The 21755-nt window shown below is 38.7% G+C and overlaps 2 protein-coding genes across 2 annotated transcripts in view; both read left to right on the forward strand.

Annotated features, from left to right (window-relative positions):
• Nucleotides 1-4407, forward strand: part of LOC119410161 (tumor necrosis factor receptor superfamily member 11B-like) — a 31089-nt gene extending 26682 nt beyond the window's left edge. The window contains exons 5-6 of the mRNA XM_037677072.1: nt 3604-3822; nt 3898-4407. Of these exons, the coding sequence (XP_037533000.1) occupies nt 3604-3822; nt 3898-4292 (614 nt within the window). The 3' untranslated portion in view covers nt 4293-4407. The remainder of the gene's footprint in view (nt 1-3603; nt 3823-3897) is intronic.
• A 7744-nt stretch (nt 4408-12151) lies between these two features.
• The window catches only part of LOC119410162 (F-actin-uncapping protein LRRC16A), a 71147-nt gene continuing 61543 nt past the window's right edge, over nt 12152-21755 (forward strand). Inside the window, exons 1-2 of the mRNA XM_037677073.1 lie at nt 12152-12191; nt 16599-16696. Coding sequence (XP_037533001.1) covers nt 12152-12191; nt 16599-16696 — 138 coding nt within the window. The remainder of the gene's footprint in view (nt 12192-16598; nt 16697-21755) is intronic.

Here is a 21755-nt window from a genome sequence, read left to right on the forward strand (position 1 = left end):
CACACACACACACACACACACACACACACACACACACACACACACACCAACTGATTATTTTTCAATCTTATGGTTATTTTCATTCCCAAAAGCTGAGGGGGTTTCCTCGGTCAGGTTTGTCATCCAGATTCCATTCTTTTCCTAATTCCTGGAAGTTCAAAAAACCAACTGGAGCGAAAGAATGAAAAGCCAGAGTTGAAATGTATATTTATAGTGCTGCTTTCAAAATGAAGCATGATAGATCAATTACTGTTTAAACTGTCACATCCTCAAACACAGTAACAGAGGAACTGAGTCAAAGACAAAATGAGGCACACAACCAGCTTTTAGGCTTTGTTACTCAGCCCTAAACTATGACATGGACTGAAATGTAATTCAAAGGGGAAACCTCAATCCCCCACCCCCCACCCCCCCTACACACACACACACACTACATACATCCGAGCTCTAGCAAAGACAGAATATGTAGCACACAACGCTGTTAACCATCAGGAATGTTGATGTTTTCCTCAAATTTTCTTTCACAAATTGTCTTTATTTGAAGTGCACCACCACAAACTGTCTGCACATAATTCTGCACTGGTTTTAACATTTTCAACAAATATGAAACAGAAGGCAATTGGATTCCTATTGTTATTCAGATGTGGATTGACTAAGTGTGAGAAAACCACAATTACACAATTAAGGCTTCCGAGAAATGTAATCAGCATCCTCTTTACACCAAACTCCAACAGACTCTAAAATTAAAAAAAAAAACATAATGTCTGTTTTTATACCTTTAAAATTATAGTTGTCAAGCCTACAAATCAATCTGGAAACATTGATACACATACACATTATGATTCATGTACATTGCCTTCTGCAAAAATTGCAACTTTGGGCAGTTTGATGCAGAGGAACATGTGGAGTTAATGATTCAGACTGATGAGAATGGTGGTTCTTGGTTCTGGTTCTGGTCGTCACAAGGTAACAGCAATGTAAGATGTAGATGGTTCCATTGTAATAAATTTGAAGAGCAATACACATTAACAAATACAAGAAAACTGATGCACAATAATGATGTAATTTAAAATATTTAGTACAGTCTTTTCTGTTGTATTAACCATTAACGCTTGTATTTATCTTTATCTTCATGATCCTTAATAACCATGTTCCGTAGGGGGGAAATCAACAACCATATTTAACAGCTTAAAAATACAATTTAAAAAATATATTTTTGCTTATACCAACCCAGAAATATTTGATAATGGCAACCGGCCTTCAGATAAATCAACGTCAGTCAGATGTCGCCACCCGTGGAGTGTTTCATCCTGCAGCCTGCATGCATGTCAAACATTTTTAAGTACTAAATGTTCACTTGTGCACATTACAAGTGAATTTTAGTTTTTTTACATCCAAACTAAAACGATTTTGTCAGTCAAGATGAGCGGTGGGGCTCCTTGTGTGCTAAAATGAAAAATCGCAAAATTAGCAGTAAAGGTAAAAAGCAGAAGAAAACAAACTAAGAGGAATGCATTATTTTATATACAGTAATAAATATGAGATTAAAAGTTGTATTAACAGTGTAATTCAAATGTGTAATGTGGTAAATTTTTCCCAAAGGAACATGAGTGTGAAATAAAGTTATTGTGAGGTTACGAGAGTATTTGATAAAATTCTGACAAAATTTTAAAAGTAGAAGGATTTTTAGGCTTTTTCAAAAAAATTCAATGTTTGTTGACTGTATTTTTATTTATTCATTTATTTTTGGTGCAGACAAAAATAAATGTGTGGCTGATTTTTTTCCCCAAAAGATGATACATGGGTTAACAGTAAAATTACTACAGGGAAAAAAAACAAAACAAAACAGTTTAACTCATTTTGGCAAAGAGAGTTTTGTTGATGCTGTTGGTTTTGTGATGGAAATGTTTTAGAGGATAATGAATATAGATTAATACATTTGTGTATTAGCAGACATTAACACGGCAGTACTCAAAGGTTTGCTGACATGAGCTAACATGAGTCATTCCCGCTCACTGGTCAAACCACCAGTGAAAGTCTAAAGGCTAAAATATTGAATGTATTGAGATGGAAATGATTAATTTTAACTGTCCATACAATGCTATTTTTCTTTAAAAACAAAAAAAAATTATTAATCACGAAAATTTTAAGTGGCTTATGGAGCCAAGGTTGCCATGGTTAAAATAAAACCAGAATACATAAACATCTTGTTCCTCAGTTTAGGAGACCATGCTCAGAGATTTGTTATAACAGTAGTGTCTATGTGCAGCAGTGCTCTTTACTACTAAACAGTTTCATCTTACCCAGGGTTTTTTTTAAGCAATCTGGCTAAAACTAACCCTAAAAATGAGGGATCAGTCAAGAAATTGTGGTGCTACAAAGCTGGTTATCAATTCAGTAAGTCAATCCAGGTTTTGAACTGGATCTGTATGTGTTCACGTAAAACCATTGGTGCTGTTACAAAGAACCAATCACAGGAAGCTGGAACAAACAAACAGAAAAATCAAATGAGCATAAGAACAATGAACACACAAATGCAAAAGCTTAGTACCAATACCACATCATAAGACATCAGACACAGTCATTTTTATACATAAAACTGGCAGGACATGTGTTATAATCAAGAAGTAGAATCTTTTATTTAGGTTCTTTTTCTAAAAAAAAGTTAGTAGTAACAAACTTCAGAATGATTATTCTCTGTTTTAGGAAACAGAAGTATTTGGCTTTGCTTTCATGAAGGCATTTCCCAATGTCAAATGGAATGGTTGAACTTCAGGAAAGAAAACAAAGAGAAATAATTAACTCCCCTGTTATGCAGCTTTTTTTCTCAAGGACAATGATTTTTGTTAAAATATGGCATGTTAGGATGATATTTCTAATCAGAAACTGTACCTGCTCAGGGGGGGGTTTGTCAGGTTAGCATAAGTTTATGCAGTAAAGGGTCCAGGTAAAAAGTGAAACCGCTTTATGACACTGAAAATTACTAACTGAACCTGAAATTCCCACTGGCCACTGGTCACTAAAAACTGGTGTGTTTAGTTTGTTGTCTATGTGAACAGGGGAAACAGAATTACACAAATTGCCTTATTCTGCCATGATATTAAATAGCATGTAGCCAGTCATTTGAGACATTTGTGAAATGGATATGTATGACCCTGTTAATGTTTTTCCAACGGTTACCTTAGAAACATGCAGGTTTAACTAATTTTGGAGAAATTTTATCCTTGCGTTACTTTGTTGACTGTTTCCAAACATCGGTCAAGCTCAGATTATGATTTGTTTGGATTAAAATTAGGCTGTAGTGTGTGGTTTACTTTTCTGCTGTTGGGGAAAGGTGATGCTCGTGGTTTTACAATGATTTCATAGTTTGTTTTTTAAGTCCTGGAAGCAAGAATTTCTTCAACATCTCAACTTTACTGAACCCAAACACTAATTTACTGCTTGTACTCAAATGTAATGATGTCCGCTTGAAAATCTGTGTTGTGTGCCTGTTTGGGCTGCCAAACCATGAGCATGTTTCTTGAACTGAGAGGAACAGATACTTACAACCACATTTTGTACCACCCAGCAGGTTTTAAAGCATATTTTCTATAACTCTTGCAGATGTGATTCTCTGTGAGGAAGCAGTTTTCCAGTCTCTGTCCTCGCTGCATCTGTCTTCGGTTCCTCTGGAGAAGCTGCTAGAGAGCCTGCCTGGGCAGAAGGTGGATCACAAGAGCCTGGAGAGGCTGAAGAAGACCTGCAGTCCCCAACAGCAGGTCCTGCACTTGCTGCGATTATGGCGGCAGCAGAACAAGGACAAGCTTTTTGGCATTATACAAGGTATAGATCAGAAGCACAAATGGATGTTTTTTTTTTAAATCTTCTCATATTAACATTACTACTGTGTATCTCCAGGGATAAACCACTGTGAGAGAAAAATCACCCGCAGCAGTGTGCTGGAAAACCTCACCATTGACGACCTGATGAAGGTGACCAACAGCCTGCCGGGGATTCAAGTACAAGAGTATGACGTGAGGGCCGTCGTCTCCACTTGTCCACCGAGGCAGCGTGTCCTGCAGATTCTCTACCTGTGGAAAACGTCAAACCATAAAATGGATCTGGCAAAAGGTCTAACTCTCAGCCTGAAGGCGTTGCGCAGCCAGGGGGCGCCGCGCCATCTACTGAAAGGTCTCAAGAAGATCAGCCGCATCATTGGAAGCACCTCAGCGCACAAGATGTATGAGAAAATGTTTGTCAGCATGCTCCAGGATGACTCGTGTTTTAAAGCACTCAAGGCATTGAATGATTGAAGTGCTGAGTGCTGGATCTTCAGAGTTCAAGCCATTTCAAAACCCTAATGCATTTTAAAACACAAATGCAATCACTAAAAACACATTAAATGTACAAACTATGACACTATTTATGAGGCAGAGATGTAGGCACATCAGGCTATCCAGTGGTATGTTTTGGTCTAACTACACCAAAAAAAGGACAAATTAGAAACCTTTTTTAAACTTTGATTTCATGTCAAATAACTAAACCAAGCCAAGAGTTTGGTTTAGGTATTTGGTTTTATAAGATAAGTAATACTAATACACCTTTTGTCTACAGTATATATAAGTTGTAAATATTCTTATAGCCCCAAAACCTTTTTTTAATTATTTCATTTTCAGACCTGTTGTTGCTTTCAGTCATTTGTTCAGGTCAACTGACTCATGAAGCTAGTCTATTTCTTGGTTTTGTTGTTGCTGTTGTTATTTTTCATTGGTTATTTGAATGTATAAATGAATGCAATTGTTTTTATTTAAAGTGTAATTTCTGAAAATGTAAAGGCTTGTGTGCATAGCTTTTATCAGAAATACTGGATTTCAAATGCTGCAACTTTATGAAGGGATATTTTTTTATATTTTGTGTTATTGCTTTTATAATATAACTTTGAGCAGTGTTGTAAATATTTGCTGGTCTTTTTAAGCTTGTGTAACAAAGTTGTGAACACTACTATATTAAAATACTTTAAATGGCATTGCTTAAAGTCATTAATTGACAATATATATATTGTCATATTGGAGGTTTTTTTGCACAAAAACCCCAAGAAAAAAGGTATGTATAAAAGTATGCATGCATGTATGAAAGAGCATTTTATGGGGTTTGTTTACATTTATATGAAGTGTAAAATCATTACAAAAAATTGTTGAATCTCAGTTTTGTAAAATGGCTTATTAGTAAAAATACTTTGTAATTAATTGGAAGCAGGTTTGTGTAATTGGTGTAGGAAGACAGGTTTTTGTGAAAGGATTATTGTCAAGATCTTATTTATACTGTTTTTATAACCTGTAATTAGTCGCCACATACACCACAATGTGGCACAGCTCACAAATGGCCACAAACACTTGACAAATAGCAAAAAATCACAGAGAAACTTGCTGAAACTACTCGTCCGCCCAGACAGTCAACTACTCTGCCAGCAAAGCTTTCCATTTCCAAAAACACAGGAGTAGATTTAAATGTGCCACTTCTGGAAAAATTGCCACACTTACGGAGATTTAACATCTATATTTTTGCCTAAAAAAATTCTTCAACTATATTTTTGAACAAAATATTAGTTAAGACCGGTACACTAATTTATTTACTCTATTCACTTTTGCTGTCTGAAAAAAAAAAAGAAAAGGAAGCTAAATTTAACTTTTGCCATATTTTATATTTCACATTATTCAAGGATTCAAGGTTCTTCATTGTCATTCGCATTGCATGTGGTACATGAGGTGGAATGAAATTGTGTTCACAGGTTCCCAGTTACATCCGACAATAGGAAGAATATAAATTGTAAAGGAAACAGAAATAAGGATCTAAAACGTCATCTAAGAAATTCGCTCAAGTAAAAATACAATAAATACATTTTTAAAAACGTGACAAACAACAGCAGCATGAACATGAGTCTGCGTGAGTAGATGAGTATGGATGAATACACAGCAGCATGAAATAATCAGCAGCATGAGATCAGTAGCATGGAGAATCAGCAGCACATATCAACAATCAAAGTGGCATTACAGTGATTTTTTTTTCACTGTTATTTTCCTGATTAGTGATTCATGAGTCTAACAGCCTCAGGGTAGAAGCTGTTCCTCAGCCTAGTGGTTCTACACTTAATGCTCCTCAACCTCCTGCCTGAAGGGAGCAGGGCAAAAAGTGTGTGTGCTGGGTGAGTGGGGTCCTTCATGATGCAGGTGGCCCTCTTCCTGCATCTGGAGGTGTAGATGTCTGTGATGGTGGGGAGGCTGACTCCAACAGACTTCTGTGCATCCTTCACCACTCTCTGCAAAGCTTTTCTTTCTGCAGCTGAACAGCCTCCATGTCACACGTTGATGCTGGAGCACAGGGCACAGGATGCTCTCCACTGCACACCTGTAGAAGGAGGTGAGGACTGAGCTTCCCAGACCAGCTCGTCTCAGCCGTCTGAGGAAGTAGAGTCTCTGATGAGGTTTCTTGTTCAGGCTGGTGGTGTTGTTGCTCCAGCTGAGGTTGTCATTCAGGTGCACACCCAAGTACTAGCTGGAGACCACTTCCACACTCCCACCGCAGATCCTACTCCTATGTTCGGTGGGTGGGGGGGAGACATGCAAACTCCACCTAGAAAGGCTCCTGGACCGGGGTTTGAACCAGGGACCTGCTCACTGAGAGGCAGCAGCTCTACCAGTTGCGCCACCGTGCTGCCCTCAATCAATCAATCAAGCTTTATTAATAGAGCCCTTTCCAGTATGAAGCTGTGAAATCTTTCGTTTTCTACAACTGATAGCAGTTGGTCATGAATCATGATTAAGTTTAGCAACTTCTCTGTAAACATTTGAGCTCCGTGGTTTCAGCAATGTCTTCTTCTTGTTCAGTCCGAAGCAGGCAGCCTGATTTGGGGCAGCTGCGCACAGTCTGTCCCTCCTCGGAGACGGGCAGACTGGATGCGGCTGGCCGGGGTCGAGTCGCCTGTTGTGGGTTGAGCAAAGAGCAGCGCCCAGCTGAAGCCACGGAGCTTGAATGTCCATCGTAAATCTAACTACCGTGGTTTAATGTGGTGCTATGGTTCTGCAGACATTGCACGTTGCTGTCTTGTTTTGTGGTGTTTTTAGTGTAAAATACTTCCACACAGTGGACATGTTTAGATGAAAAGTTTGTTAGCTGTTAGCCACAGTGCTGCTAACCCAGTCCTCACGTTGTAGCTGGCTGCAAACTATGAAATGGATTTCCTGAATGAGCGGCGGGTCTTATTACTCTGGGTTCATGAGACACGCCACCGTTCAGGAAATCCATTCCATAGTTTGAAGCCAACATGCATCATGGATCGGAAATATCGGCAGGTGGATCGGAAAAATCCGATACATAACTTATGCTGGTATCGGAGGCCGATATCGATACTGGATCGGATCGGCCCCATCCCTAGTTAAGAGTCGAGCTGCAACAATTTTTAGCTTTATAATGTCACCCCTACTGGCCACAAAAGTGTCCTCCAAACCTAAAGTGGCCCATGGACCACCAGTTGATAACCACAGTGTAGCAGGTTCTTGCGGCTCTGAACACTTTTAATTTAGAGAATGAAGGAGGAGACTTCTGGCCAAATGGCGATCCGGGCAGGCAGCTTCCTTTAAGCCGTAATGCACTAATCCCGATTTAACGGTTTAGACCTCAGTTTCTGAGCACCAAATAGATTACTAATTTTGCCTATAAATTTGTACTGACATAATCCTTCATTTAAATATTTTTCTTCTCAAAATTTCAAACGGCGTAAGAAATGAAACGGGGAAAAGCTGATACTGCAACCAAACTATCAGTAACCGCTAAAACGTGCTCCCCAGTTGATGACCACGGATACTCTATGGAGACTTCAACATCGTCAACCAAAAGAAAATCTCCCCCAACTCTCATCACAACTCCAACACCACCCAGCAAGGTAATTGTGTCCCAAAATGAGGAAGTCAACAACTTGATCATGGAAGCCATAAACAAGCTAACAAACAAGATTGATGACTTCAGTGTGCAGCTACGTGACAACATGATAATGGTAGCTATAATATTTCCAAGCTAGCTGAAATGAACGCAGCCGATATAAAAGACTAAAAGTAAACCATCTGGCCTGGAAAAAGATATTCCTGCGCTCATCAAAGAAAATGTGGAGATGAAGGAGAGATTGCTGGAACTAGAACGCTATAAACGCCGCTGGAATTTGAAAATCCAGGGCTTAAAAAAATGAATAATGAAGAGACTCGCAAATAAGTCCTTGATATCTTAGCTAAGATCGCACCACCTTGAGCCTCATCAATCGGCAACACAGTGGACACTGTGCATCATCTGGGGAAAAAAGAAGCAAAACACAGCCAAATACTAATTCAGTTCAGCATGAGACGCCACCGAGATGCCTTCTGGAAATTCACCAAAGATTCCAAGATGTGCAAGGAGCTGTGTATCTTCTTCAAACAAGATTTCTGCAAACAAGACAGGGAGGCAAGAGCTGCCCAAAATGGAACAAGCCAGAGGCGAGGGAAAGAAGGTCTACTACCGAGGGCACGTCGGCTACATCAACGGAGCTCGGGTATCCCCTGATTGATTGAAGAACCAACTTTAATAATCACACACAACTGTAGCAACATAAGGTGTTAGCTTATGGTTCAATAAGAGTTACATTCCATTATTCATTTCTTAAATGCCTGTTGGTTAAATAGGCTAAATGAGTAAATAAGGCTGTTTTAAATTTTAATTGGGCAGATTCAAAGTTCACATGCTTAATAAAACGTATTTGGTAAGTATATTCATGTTTTTTGGTTAGAGGTCAAGTGCTCTGTTCTACGTAAATTCAATTGAATTGAATTGAGTTAGTGTTTCATCATTACACCTTTACCTGAGCACTTCAAGTTCTGTTACCTTCTCTTTAGTATCTTTTTTCTGGCACTTTTATGTCCGTTTTTCTTTCTAATTTTAATTGTGTGTCTTTAAATACTAGGGGCTTGAGAGATTGTGTTAAAAGAAAATCAATAGTTTTGTTTTGTAAAAATGTAAAAGCTAACTGCATATTTTTACAAGAAACACACTCTGTTGAGGCAGATGAGAATTTCTGGTCTAATCAATGGGGGGTGGGAGGGGATCTGCTGGTGTTGCTTTACTATTTCAAAACTTTAGGAACAAATTAGAAACTCATAGGAAAGACAGTCTAGGACACTGGATAATCCATCCATCCATCCATTATCTTTACCCGCTTATTCCATTTCACGGGGGTCGCTGGTGCCCATGTCCAGCAATCACTGTGCGAGGGGCGGGGTACACCCTGGATGGGTCGCAAGTCCATCACAGGGCCACATAGACAAACAACCATTCACTCTCTCATTCACACCTAGGGACAATTTAGAGTTACCAATCAGCCTAACATGCATGTTTTTGGACTGTGGGAGGAAACCGGAGCACCCGGAGAAAACCCACGCATGCACGGAGAGAACATGCAAACTCCACCCAGAAAGGCCCCTGGACCGGGGTTTGAACCAGGGACCTGCTCGCTGAGAGGCAGCAGCTCTACCAGTTGTGCCACCGTGCTACACTGGATAATCTGTGTACTCAAAGTAGAAAACAGTTTTCTGATCCACTGTAATGTTTATGGCTTCAGTGTCACCCAGAACAGATCCTTACTGAACGAAATAACCAGTCATCTGAAAGAACCATCTCAAAAATATTCCACAAACAGTTTGATATTAGGAGGTGATTTCAATATGGTGTATAATGAATGGCTTGATAGATCACCCTCTAAATTCCAATCTCATCATATAAACTTAGATTCCTAGAAAAATAGTTTCTAATCTGGGTGGAGTTAACTTCCTTCTTAAATGTGACTTTGATGTTAAAAAACTGCCTGTAAAGCTTTCCTTCTTTCACCAGCAAGTTTTATTATACTGGAGATTAATCTACAAAAATAACTATAGCCCACACAACACTCCCCTGTGGAACTGTCGTTACATAAAAGTTAGAAATGAATCAATCTTTGCACATAATTGGTTTGAACAAGGTATTTGGTCTGTGATGCATTTATTAAATGATGGAGGTCTTATGTCTTTTGAATATTTCACTTAAATATAACCTGCAAGCAAATAAAAGTGAATTTCAAAAAATTATTAGAGCTATTCCGCCAAACATTTTATGTACAGCTAAAAGCCTTTATGAGAACCTGCTTATTGAAGTCCAGTTCTGCCTGGACTTCTGATTAATGGGCACAACATTACAAATAATAAACTTAAAAATTCTAAAATTAGGGAATATTTTACTAACACTCTGTTTCCCTTGGTATCTAACCCAAATTTTATTTCACATTTCTTCTCAAATGATCAAAAGAAAAAAATTAGAACAAATTATTTAAATCTTCCCATTCCTCCAAAAGCTAAGAAAGTCCACTTTGAAACCTTTTCAGGGGTTTACCCCTCTAAGGAATTCCTCAGACTTCCTTTTGCAATTGATGACAACACTTGTTCATTTTGTGATGATAATATTAAATCAACAGAACACATTTTCTGTGAATGTATGTATTTTAAAGCTTTGTGGGATGACGTGCACTACTGGCTTTTCCCTAAAATTCCAAATTTACGTGAATTTGCTTAGAATGACATTATTTTTGGATCCCTGAGAAAAGAAAAAGATCTTGAAAGGTTATTAAATGTAATTATTGTTATGGGCAAATATTTCATTCACAAGTGCCGTTTCCTTAAGACAAAACCATCATTCCCCACTTTTCACAAGGAACTCTGCCACCTCTTCTTATCTATGAAGTTCATGGACAAACATCAAGATGTGGAGTTGTTTCATATGATAAATTAACTGAAACTACTGGAAAACCCCTAGTTTTTATTTTACTTGTCTATTTATTTATTTTTATAAATTTTATTCATTTCACTTAAAAACATGACAATAAAAAAACTAAACACAAGAGATATACATACACACATATACATATATATATATATATATATATATATATATATATATACACACACAATACAATCAAAAAATTGTAAATAAAATAAAATGAAAGGTGGCAGAAGAAGAACTAGTCTTGTGAAAACTTCCCCTTTTTACTTAATTCTAAATTAAATCAAAAATATTTTTACATAATCTAAATTAAAATATAATTCACAAATATAATAACAATCTGGCCAAGTTAAAAACATAAAAATTCAAACATCTAAATCAAATCAGACAACAACTTAAGTAGATTTATATTAACGATTTCCATTTCCATTCAAGAAACTCGTCTTTATCAGTCTCCTAAATGTATATCTGGCATTTTTAACGTTATCATCCAAACCATTCCACAATCCTATTCCCTGAATTATTGTGGATCGTTCCTTCAAACTAGTTCTAAAATTATTTTACTTGCTTATTTATTTATTTATTGTTATTTTATTCTATTTGATTCTTGTATTTATTATTGTTTTATATATATATATATATTTTTTTTTTATTATTATTATTATTATTTCTGTGTGTTTGGAAGCAACCTGTGCTGGCTTTCTCAGATTCGAATATCTCTGATATCGATACCATATTTGTAATGCTGTTAATAATAAAAAAAATAAATTGAAAAATTGAGAATGAAGGTTTAAAAATGGCTCTTTTGATTATTAAGGTTGCGGACTTGTTTTGTAACCACTAGAGGTCCCTGGTTCCCATCAGCACCCTCCACCACCGGCCGCCTCCATCCTCTCCCCGGCTGTGGCATCACGGAGCGGGGCGGGGCTCCGGCTCCTATTGGCTGCCTGTGTAAGGCCGGCTGTGGGACCACAGTCTGGGAGGAGGGATGCCCACAATCTGTGCTGTTTTCATCCAGCCAATAATTTCACCAGATTTTAATCTATTTTTCTCACCCTCACCTCAGAACAGGAGCACCCCCGACCACTGCGTCGTTTCACCCGAGAGAAAGATGCGTCCAGTCTGGAGGGGACACGTTGTCCGGAGCCCGCGGGAGGAGGAGAGGGAGAGGAGCGCATTGTAACCGGCAGACACGCACCGGCTGCAGAGGCACCACCTGACACCCCACGCGCGGTTTTTCTTCCTTCTCTGGATATTTGTGGCTTGAATCCCATGTGCTGGTCGAATTCTTCTCGCTATTTTTGGATTCTGTTTGCAGCAAACAATAAAATCAAATAAATAAATGAGCGACGAAGTGGCAGAGGTTCCCAAAGAGCTCCTGGGTAAGAACAGACACGGCTTTATTTTGTGTTGTAGCCATGCGTCCGGACTAACTGGCTCCATGTGGCGCCAGCCTCTGTGCCAGTATCCCCACTGAACTACCAGTTCTTATACAGACACAACCAGTTGCAATCAACCCCCGCAGCCTCGACAGACATTTATTAGCGTGGATGACAATAAAGACAAAAATACCTCATTGAACAACAAAAAATGTTATTGGTAACCTACATATTTGAGTCATTGTAACTTTGAAGTTCAAGTGAAAAATGTAACTTTTCAAGGTTCAAGTTTCTTTAATGTCATTCGCATCACATTTGGTACATGAGGTGGAATGAAATTGTGCACACAAGGTCCCATTAAACCCCAAAATAGCAAAAATATAAAGTATAAAAAGAAACTGTATATGAGGATTTAAGATGTACGCTAAACACTAATAATGTAAAATAATACTAGTAATAATACTGTGTATCAACAGCAGCCCGAACATGAGTATAGTGAGGAGATGGGTAGGAATGAATACAGCAGCATGAGATAATCAGCAGCATGAGATCAGCAGCACAGATAAGTCACATATCACCAATTAAAGTGTCATTACAGTGATTTTTTTTCCTTACGTTGATTATCCTGGTTAGGGATTTATGAGTCAAACAGCTTCAGGGTGGAAGCTGTTCCTCTGTTTAACATGTTTGAGTGTGCATTACTATTCAACTCCCAACTTTAGTACTTTGTGGAGCGTCCATTTGCTCTTATAACTGCCATCAAATGGTTTTGATATGATCTGACAAGCTTCCTACATCTCTCAGCTGGAATTTTTTGTCCATTCTTCACATGCACAAGCTTCCATCTGATGTTTGATGGCTTCTTTGTTGCAACTGCCTTCTTTAAATCCCACCAAAGATTTTTGATTTGGATTTAAATCTGGTGACTGAGAAGGCCACTCCAGGATATTCCAGGATCGTTTTTGTCAACCAAGCTTTGTTTGACTTGTGGGTGTGCTTGGGATTGTTGTCTTGCTGGAACGTCCAGTGATCACCAAGGTTTAATTTGTTGACAGAAGGCATCACATTCCTCTTCAACATGGCCTGATATTTCTGGGAATTCATAATGCCATGTACATGATCAAGAGTATCAGTTCCTGCCACAGAAAAGCATTCCCGCATCATCAATGTTCCACCTCCATGCTTGACTGTAGGGATTGTATTCCACTGATCATAAACCTGGCCTATCACACGCCACACTTACCGCTGGTCCATTTGTCCAAACAGTTCCAGTTTGGTTTCATCATTCCATAAAACTATATCCCAGAACTCTGTAGACTTATCCAACTTCCTCCTTGCATATTTGAGTTGACCTTTGATGTTCCTTGTGATCAAGAGTGCGTCTTGGAGTTCAAGCATGAAGACCTTCTTTATGCAGTGCTTGACTTACTGCCACTGAGGCTCTTGTACCAGCCGTCGTCATGTCATCCTGTAGGTGTCTTGCACAAGGGTTTTTATTAGCTGTACGGACTAAATTGCTCAGAGCTCTTGATGAATTTTTGGGCTTCCTGCACAGCCAGGCAGGTTTGCAGCTCTTCCATAGGTTGTGAACTTTATAATTCTCCCAATGGTGTCTCATGTAATGTAACATTCCTGGTAAAAAAAATTATACCCAAAGTCCTGCAGGGGTAATGAAATAATCTCCTCACTGTTTTTCTGGAAGATAATTTGTCTTTCCTATCATTGCAACTCACCTTAATACCTTCATGGATGGAGATTATTTCTACATTTCACAGCTGTAGCAAATGAAAGGTCATGATCTACTTCTCAAATGCTTGATTATGATTCAACTCCATTTTGGGCCTGAAAAACTGTCAAAACAGCTTTAAAAATAATATTTTGTAGGGGTTGAGGACTTGTGACATGCCTTGCTTCACAAAATATAGTGTTACTCACAAATACTACATCATGCATTTTCAATGTTGCTTTTATGGATCACTAAACTCATAAATAATTAATCCAAAGCAGATTCTTACTCTTTTAAGAAACTTTAATTGATGAATCATTGAAACTTTTTTAATGGGTGGAGTGGGTATTGAATAATTCTGATTGCAACTAATATATTTGTCTTGCTGTGATTGAAAGGAAACTCATAAAACATGAAACAATGTACTGTCATTCATTTACTCAGTTCATTTGGACCACTCTTGCATCTTTGTTTTGAAGTTTAAAGATTTTTTTTTTAACCTCATTCTTTGATTGTTTTGTGGGTTTCTTTCACCTTTGGACATTTTATAGCAGAGTATTTTGGGGATTTGTTAAAAATGTTGATCATGCAATCACGTGCTCAGGTAATAGATTACTGATTGGATATTTTGTGCTATATATACTCTGGGCCTACTTAATGTGCAGGCAGTGGTAGGCACATTTAACAAAAGTTAACTTTGCTAACTGCTAAATGGCTAACTACAAAAATGCTTTACTTATGCTGAACTGTTAAAGAGATAATAACAGAAGCTAACGCTAAAGCACTAACTTTTGCAAAGTATGCTGGGTAGGAATTGTGTGTTCAATGCTTCTGACTGATGTTTCTGAGTGTGAAAATTGGTTTTTCAAGTTATTTCCCTGTTCTAGTTTGGTTTGGCATCTATGTTAGTTTCTGTTATTGTCTGTAAACTGAGACCATGAGTCAGAGTTTGTGGTAGAGGAGGAAAATGAATGCTACCAGGTTGGTGACATCACCGGGTGGGGCTTAGCATAGCATCACTTTGCATTGCGTTGCGTTGCGTTGCGTTGCGTTGCGTTGCGTTGCATTGCTTTGCATTGCATTGCATTGCTTTGCATCGCTTTGCACAGCATCGCTCTGTGTAAAACACTGTGGAGTACTGTCTTTACAAAACTTAGCAGACATTAATTCATCGGAATTAAATGTAGTGGAAGCTATGTTGTTAAAGGTTTTCAAAGTTAGCAAAAACACTAATCTGCTAACCAGAAAGTTAGTTCTGCTGTTAGCAGATTAGTGGAACTGTGCCCACCACTGTGCATGAGCTTACCTGGGCTGAAGGAGCCCACAGGGGGCCTATTGTTTTGAGGTCACAAGATGAGATTTGTCAGGTTTTCTATCAATCACTTTAGATTAAAGTTTGTTTGTGGCGACTGATTGATCAAAATTAAGAGTCACCCATGGTCCATGAGCTGACCAATAATATGCATCACTAGTTTAAAGGCGTGTCCCTCAATGATTGACTGACAGCTGTCCACGTGTCGGTGAAGGAAGTTTGAGAGCGGTGCTCCTAAGTAAAATAATATATTTGTCAGAGAATAAGTTTGAAAAAGAACTGAAGAGCATATATGTATATAACCTGGCAGAATTTTAAAAACCGGCAGTCAGAGAAGATGAACCTGTAGAAGAATGCTCTGAGCACCACCTGAGAGACAGTAGGAGGAGGTGCAGAGGATGTTAAAGTTAGCTGGACAGGAGCAAAGGAGAAGGGAGGAGCAGAAAAGGAGAGACAAGTCTGATGAGCATGATAACAGTGACCTGGCCCGCTGGGGGGGTCAACAGATGCCTCACGTGTACAAGCAGGTGTTGTGCCAAACTTTTGATCAGCCGCCACAGGAGTTTATCCTGTTTGAGCATCTGTCTTGTTTTGATGAACTGTTCCTGCTGCTTTAGTCCAGTTTGCTTTACTGCAAGAAGTTTGTATTAATATTGCCAATACTTGGATCGATCTTTAACTTTTCTTATCAGTGACTTTCTGAAATATTCTAAGATAGGAATGGAAGCAGTAGAATTGGTCTTTAATTTTCAACTTGATCATGATCTACAACAGTTTTTTTTGTTTTTTTTAATCAGAATTATTAAATTAATATTAATAATTTTGCAAGGCTGGTGAAGTATTTATCATGAAGGAATACTCGTACAACAGCTGGAGGAATAAAAGTACTTGACATACTGTATATATTTGTATTTCTAAAATGTGCTTTTTAGGTTACTTCTACAGTCTTTTGTGTTTTATCAAGGACCTATACCATTTGTGGTTTCTCGTGTCTGTACAATCACTTTAATTGATAGACCTTTGCCTCAGAAGAAGGCTTCATGGAAGGAAATGCAAATGAGTTCCCATTTTTTTAAGCGGTCTATTAAAATTGTACTTGGTTAAATATCTTTATCAAATATCTGTTCTTATTAACAGAAATAGGAAACCCCCCTCCCCCATGTCAAGAGCACACTGATTTATGTCAGCTAAACAAAGCAAAGTAAAATCTCAAGATTCTCTTGCACCTCAGTTCACTTGAGATTTTGCACCTTATTACTGTCTTTTCTTCTTTTTGATCAAGTAACGACGTTTTGACGTGTAGATAATGTGACAGACTTTCCACTTGACTTTGAATCATTCCTCATATCTTCCCCCCCTCTCCTGTGTGCAGAGAGTGTGAGGGATGCAGTGGGGAAAAGGGTGAAGTTCTCTCTGACGAAAGCAGTCAAACTGGAGATTAAAGCAGAGAAGATGGAGAACAGAGTCCTGGTGAGTCAACTGCAGCTGTTTTCTATCTTTATTAAAGCTTGCACATTTTTCATCTGTCTTCATTTCCCTGAGTTAGCTTCTCTTGTGATGTACATTTCCTGATCTCTCATCTTTAGCACTTGATTTTTTAACTCTCGTTCTTTCGGCTTTTGAGGGTTGCTTTCAATACTTTGAATTTTTCCTCAAAATGTTTTAAACAACATTAACATGAATTTCATGAGTGTGTTCTTTCAGTACCAGTGTTCACTTAGAATAGTTTTAATTATTAATATAATGTATTCCATACCTGATCCAAATTTGTATGTATTTATTTTTATTTTTTGTAAAGGTTTGTAAGCTCCTTTTGGATTTTATGGAGTTAATAACTCGTTTTACCAACTGGAAATATGACTTGGACAATGTAGATTTAAAATGGCTTATTTTAAAATGTCTAGTTGTATGTAAGTGCCACAGTTGGCTGCATTGATCAACAGGACATCCAACAACTTTTCTTATTTGCATCTATTCTATACAGTATTTTGTCTTTGTTAATAAAACAGTAAATAAAGTTGGACATAGTCTGTGACTGACCTACATGATTCATTCATTCACAACTCTGTTTAACCCCAGCCCGCAGTGTGTCTTCAGAGCACGTGAAAATAGCAGCTACAGTCGTTAACTTTTGGGTTCATAAATCCACAAGGTGCTTAATATTTAATACCCGACAGATTATTAACAATGAACACTGGCACTTTCTGGGAACAGGGATGAAAAGAGGAAAACGGAAAGGACAAATTAGGTTCAATAATAATTTCACGTTTAGGAAGGATCAATAAAGTTTTATGATTGAATTAGAAAGCTTTTTCTGTAGATTGTGTGGCTCTGGGGAAACCACAGAAGACTTTTAGTTATACAACTCTCTGTGGAATAGAAAGCTTTTGGCTTCATAGTTCTAGGGGAAAAAATCTAACATTATTATTATTATTATTATTAAACAACATATCTCAAAGTAAGAAAATTTGTGTTTGGTAGAAATTTTTTTCTTTTATTTGTTTGTAACCATGCTTCATGGCAATACATATACTGTGACAAAGCCTATTTAATTCCCCTTGAAATGGTGCAGCATTTGTAACAAAAATGCATTTATGAATGAGCAGCAGAGTTGAGTATGTGGATTTCTCCCATGAAAAACATTTAATCTTCTCTGCAAACGATAAACAGCTTGTTCTGCTGTTAGACCTTTGGTACCTCAGGTGCTAGACACTCCGGTGTCTGTTTGATTGACACCTGATTGTTTAGAACTTGTGAGCATGGAACCTTTTACATGTCCTGTACCAGTCTAACATACTTCTTTGCCACTCCTGATTTCCACATGCAATACCACACCTCCTCCCTCAGCACCCTGTCATATGCTTTTTCTAAATCCACAAAGACACAATGGAGTTCTTTCTGACCTTCTCTGTACTTCTCCATCTGCATCCTCAAAGCAAAGCTGGCATCTGTGGTGCTCTTTCTTGGCATGAACCCATACTGCTGCTCATGTAGCAGTATGAAAATATACCTGGTTAGAGAAACGTCACTTCCTGGTAAACGAGGTAGGCAGAGTATAAAAGGAGGTGGTAATTCTTCTGGCACCAGTTTTCCTCCTGCTCCCACTACGTGGCTTCAACCTGTGGGGTTTGGTTGTGGCTGAGCAGCTGATTGTGTTGTGCGTGCTGTTATGGCCTTCGTGGGTAGGTGTCCTCCTTTGTTGCACTGTAGTTGATCTTCAGAGTGCTCATCTTGGTGTGATCGCAGGTGAACATCAAGCTTGCTGCTTTCCTCCTCCTCCTCCTCCTGTGTGTGTCAGCAGGTGAGTAATTGAATCCCAACTCATTGTCAGCTTCAAATTTACTACTGTTGGTGATTAGTTTTATAGGTCCTTTGCTGAGGTTGGGATCACTGCTCTTTTGTCTCCACTGAGGTTACAACTGTTGTCTCTACGGAAGATTACCAGTGTTCTGGCTCTATGGAGGACCATTGCTGTTTGTGTTCTCCAGATTATTGCACTTAATTTTAATGAGAGCCACTTGGTACCACCACACTCACAAATAGTCACCTCTTGTCAAAGTCTAGCTTCTACAACTCTCCCAGATCTTCATCGTGTGGCTCATCAACTTAATTCCCCTGTAGTTGCTACAACTCTGTACATCACCCTTGTTCTTAAAAATGGGCACCAGCACACTTCTTTCCAGTCTGCAGGTATTTTCTCACCCTCAAATATTCCATTGAATATTTGAGTCAAAAACCTCACTGCCAAGACAACTCCAAGACATTTCAAAACTTCCACTGTATGTCATCAGGTCCTACTGCCTTTCCTTTCATTCTTTTCAGAGCTTTCAGAACTTCACCCTCACTAATCTTTCCCACTTCCTGATCAACAGTTTCAATGACCTCTACTCTTCTTTCTCTTTCATTCGCTTCATTCATTAGCTCCTCAAAATACTCCTTCCATCTGCCCGTCACACTCTCCTCACTTGTTAGAATATTACCATTCCTATGTTTAACAAGCCCAACCTGCTTCACATCCTTTCCAGGCTGATCCCTCTTTCGCCAGTCGGTACAAGTCCTTGTCGCCTTCTTTAGTGTCCAGCCTCCCATACAACTCATCATATGCCCTCTGCTTTGCCTCTGCCATCTCCCTCTTTGCTCTACATCCAATCTCCTTATATTCCTGTCTCCTCTCTTCAGTCCTCTTACTGTCATATTTCTTGGCTAACCTCTTTCTTTGAATAGCTTCCTGCACTTCACTATTCCACCACCAGATTTCCTTATCTTTTCTCTGTCCAGATGGCACAACAAGTACCTTCCTACCTGTCTCTCTAATTACTGTTGCTGTAGTAGTCCAGTCATCTGGAAGCTCCTTCTTAGCACCCAGAGCCTTTAACAGCTCCTCTTTGAATTTATCAAAACATTTTTCTTTCTTCAGCTTCCACCATTTGGTCTTCTTCTCTGATTTTACTCTTTTCCTCTTCTTCACAACAACAGTCATTCTACACACAACCATCTGATGCTGTCTGGCCACACTCTCCCCTGCCACAACCTTACAGTCCCCAATCTCCCTCAGGTTTCTTCTTCTACACAGAAAGTAGTTTGGTAGTCCAAAGTTATGTTCTCTGATGAAAGTAAATTTAGCATTTCCTTTGGAAATCAAGGTCCCAGAGTCTGGAAGAAGAGAGGAGAGGCACAGAATCCATGTTGCTTGAGGTTCAGTGTCAAGTTTCCACAGTCAGTGATGGTTTGGGGTGACATGTCATCTGCTGGTGTTGGTCCACTGTGTTTTCTGAGGTCCAAGGTCAATGCAGCAATCTACCAGGAAGTTTTAGAGCACTTCATGCTTCCTGCTGCTGATCAACTTTATGGAGATGCAGATTTCATTTTCCAACAGGACTTGGCTCCTGCACACAGTGCCAAAACTACCGGTACCTGGTTTAAGGACCATGGTATCCCTGTTCTTAATTGACCAGCAAACTCGTCTGACCTTAACCCCATAGAAAATCTATGGAGTATTGTGAAGGGGAAGATGTGATACACCAGACTCAACAATTAGAAGAGCTGAAGGCCACGATCAGAGCAACCTGGACTCTCAGAACACCTGAGCAGTGCCACAGACTGATCGACTCCATGCCACGCAGCATTGCTGCAGTAATCCAGGCAAAATGAGCAACAACTAAGTATTGAGTGCTGCACATGCTCAGACTTTTCATGCTTATACTTTTCATGTTCATACTTTTCATGCTTATACTTTTCATGTTCATACTTTTCATGCTCATACTTTTCATGCTCATACTTTTCTTGTTCATACTTTTCATGCTCATACTTTTCTTGTTCATACTTTTCATGTTCATATTTTTCAGTTGACCAACATTTCTAAAAATCATTTTTTTAATTGGTCTTAAGTAATATTCTAGTTTTCTGAAATATTGAATTTGGAGTTTTCATTAGTTGTCAGTTATAATCATCAACATTAAAAGAAATAAACATTTGAAATACATCAGTCTGTGTGTAATGAATGAATATAAAATACAAGTTTCACTTTTTGAATGGAATTACTGAAATAAATCAACTTTTTCTTGATATTCTAATTTTCTGACCAGCACCTGTATTTGTATTGTACCAATTCACAATCAATGTTGTCTCAGTACAAATAATTCACATACATTATAAAATGCAAATTTGAAAAGGTGGTGGGGGGGAGCTTTCTAAGAAAGCCCTCCTGTCCTAAGAAAGCATGCAGGCAACTGTGGAAAGGGAAAAAAATCCCTTTTAACAGTTAAAAACCTCCAACAGAACCAGGCTTAGAATAGGTTGTGTTATGCACTGACTAACTGATAAGAGAGTACAGGAAAGCAAAAATAAACACAAAATTACTGGTCCAGGTGTGCGATCTATGGGGAGAAAGACAAACGTTAATGATAGAAATATTTGCAAATTGTTACCTGCAGGGTAACAGAGTTTATGGTCCAAGTTCCACCAGATATGTAATTAATGCTCAGCAATGGCTTTGTGTGTGTGTGTGTGTGCGTTTGTGTGTGTGTGCGTGTGTGTGTGTGTGCATGTGTGGGTGTGCGTGTGCATGCGTGTTGGGGAGAGGGGGTTATGAGATTCAACTGCTATTGAGCCACTACAGAGACAAAACATGGTAATGCCAACACTTACTCGTATCAACACCCCCTCCCTCTCTGTCTCTTTCTTCTGCCTTTGTCTCTTTCTTGTTGACCTCTTTTATTCCCTTCTTGCCATATGTGGGTATCAATCTCCTCAAAAAGAATTGGACTCAAATATGAGGAGGTTTTCCACTTAATGATTTTGTTGCTGCTTAATTTGTAATATTTGTACTCCTCTGTCTCTTTATGTCTGCCTCTCTCTGTTTCTTATCCCACTGGTAGCAGTGTTGTATTTACCCAGACACTTTGTCTCAGGTTCACATTGCTACACACACTCATAAAAAACGCACCCACCTCCTCCCTATTGTGTCTAGCTGGCTTGCTGATGAATGAGTCTTTATGAATTCCATTATTTTTTACAAAGAAACCAGTTG

Source organism: Nematolebias whitei, chromosome 5 (assembly GCF_014905685.2).
Source record: "Nematolebias whitei isolate Nwh7 chromosome 5, NemWhi1, whole genome shotgun sequence".
Lineage (NCBI taxonomy): Eukaryota > Metazoa > Chordata > Actinopteri > Cyprinodontiformes > Rivulidae > Nematolebias > Nematolebias whitei.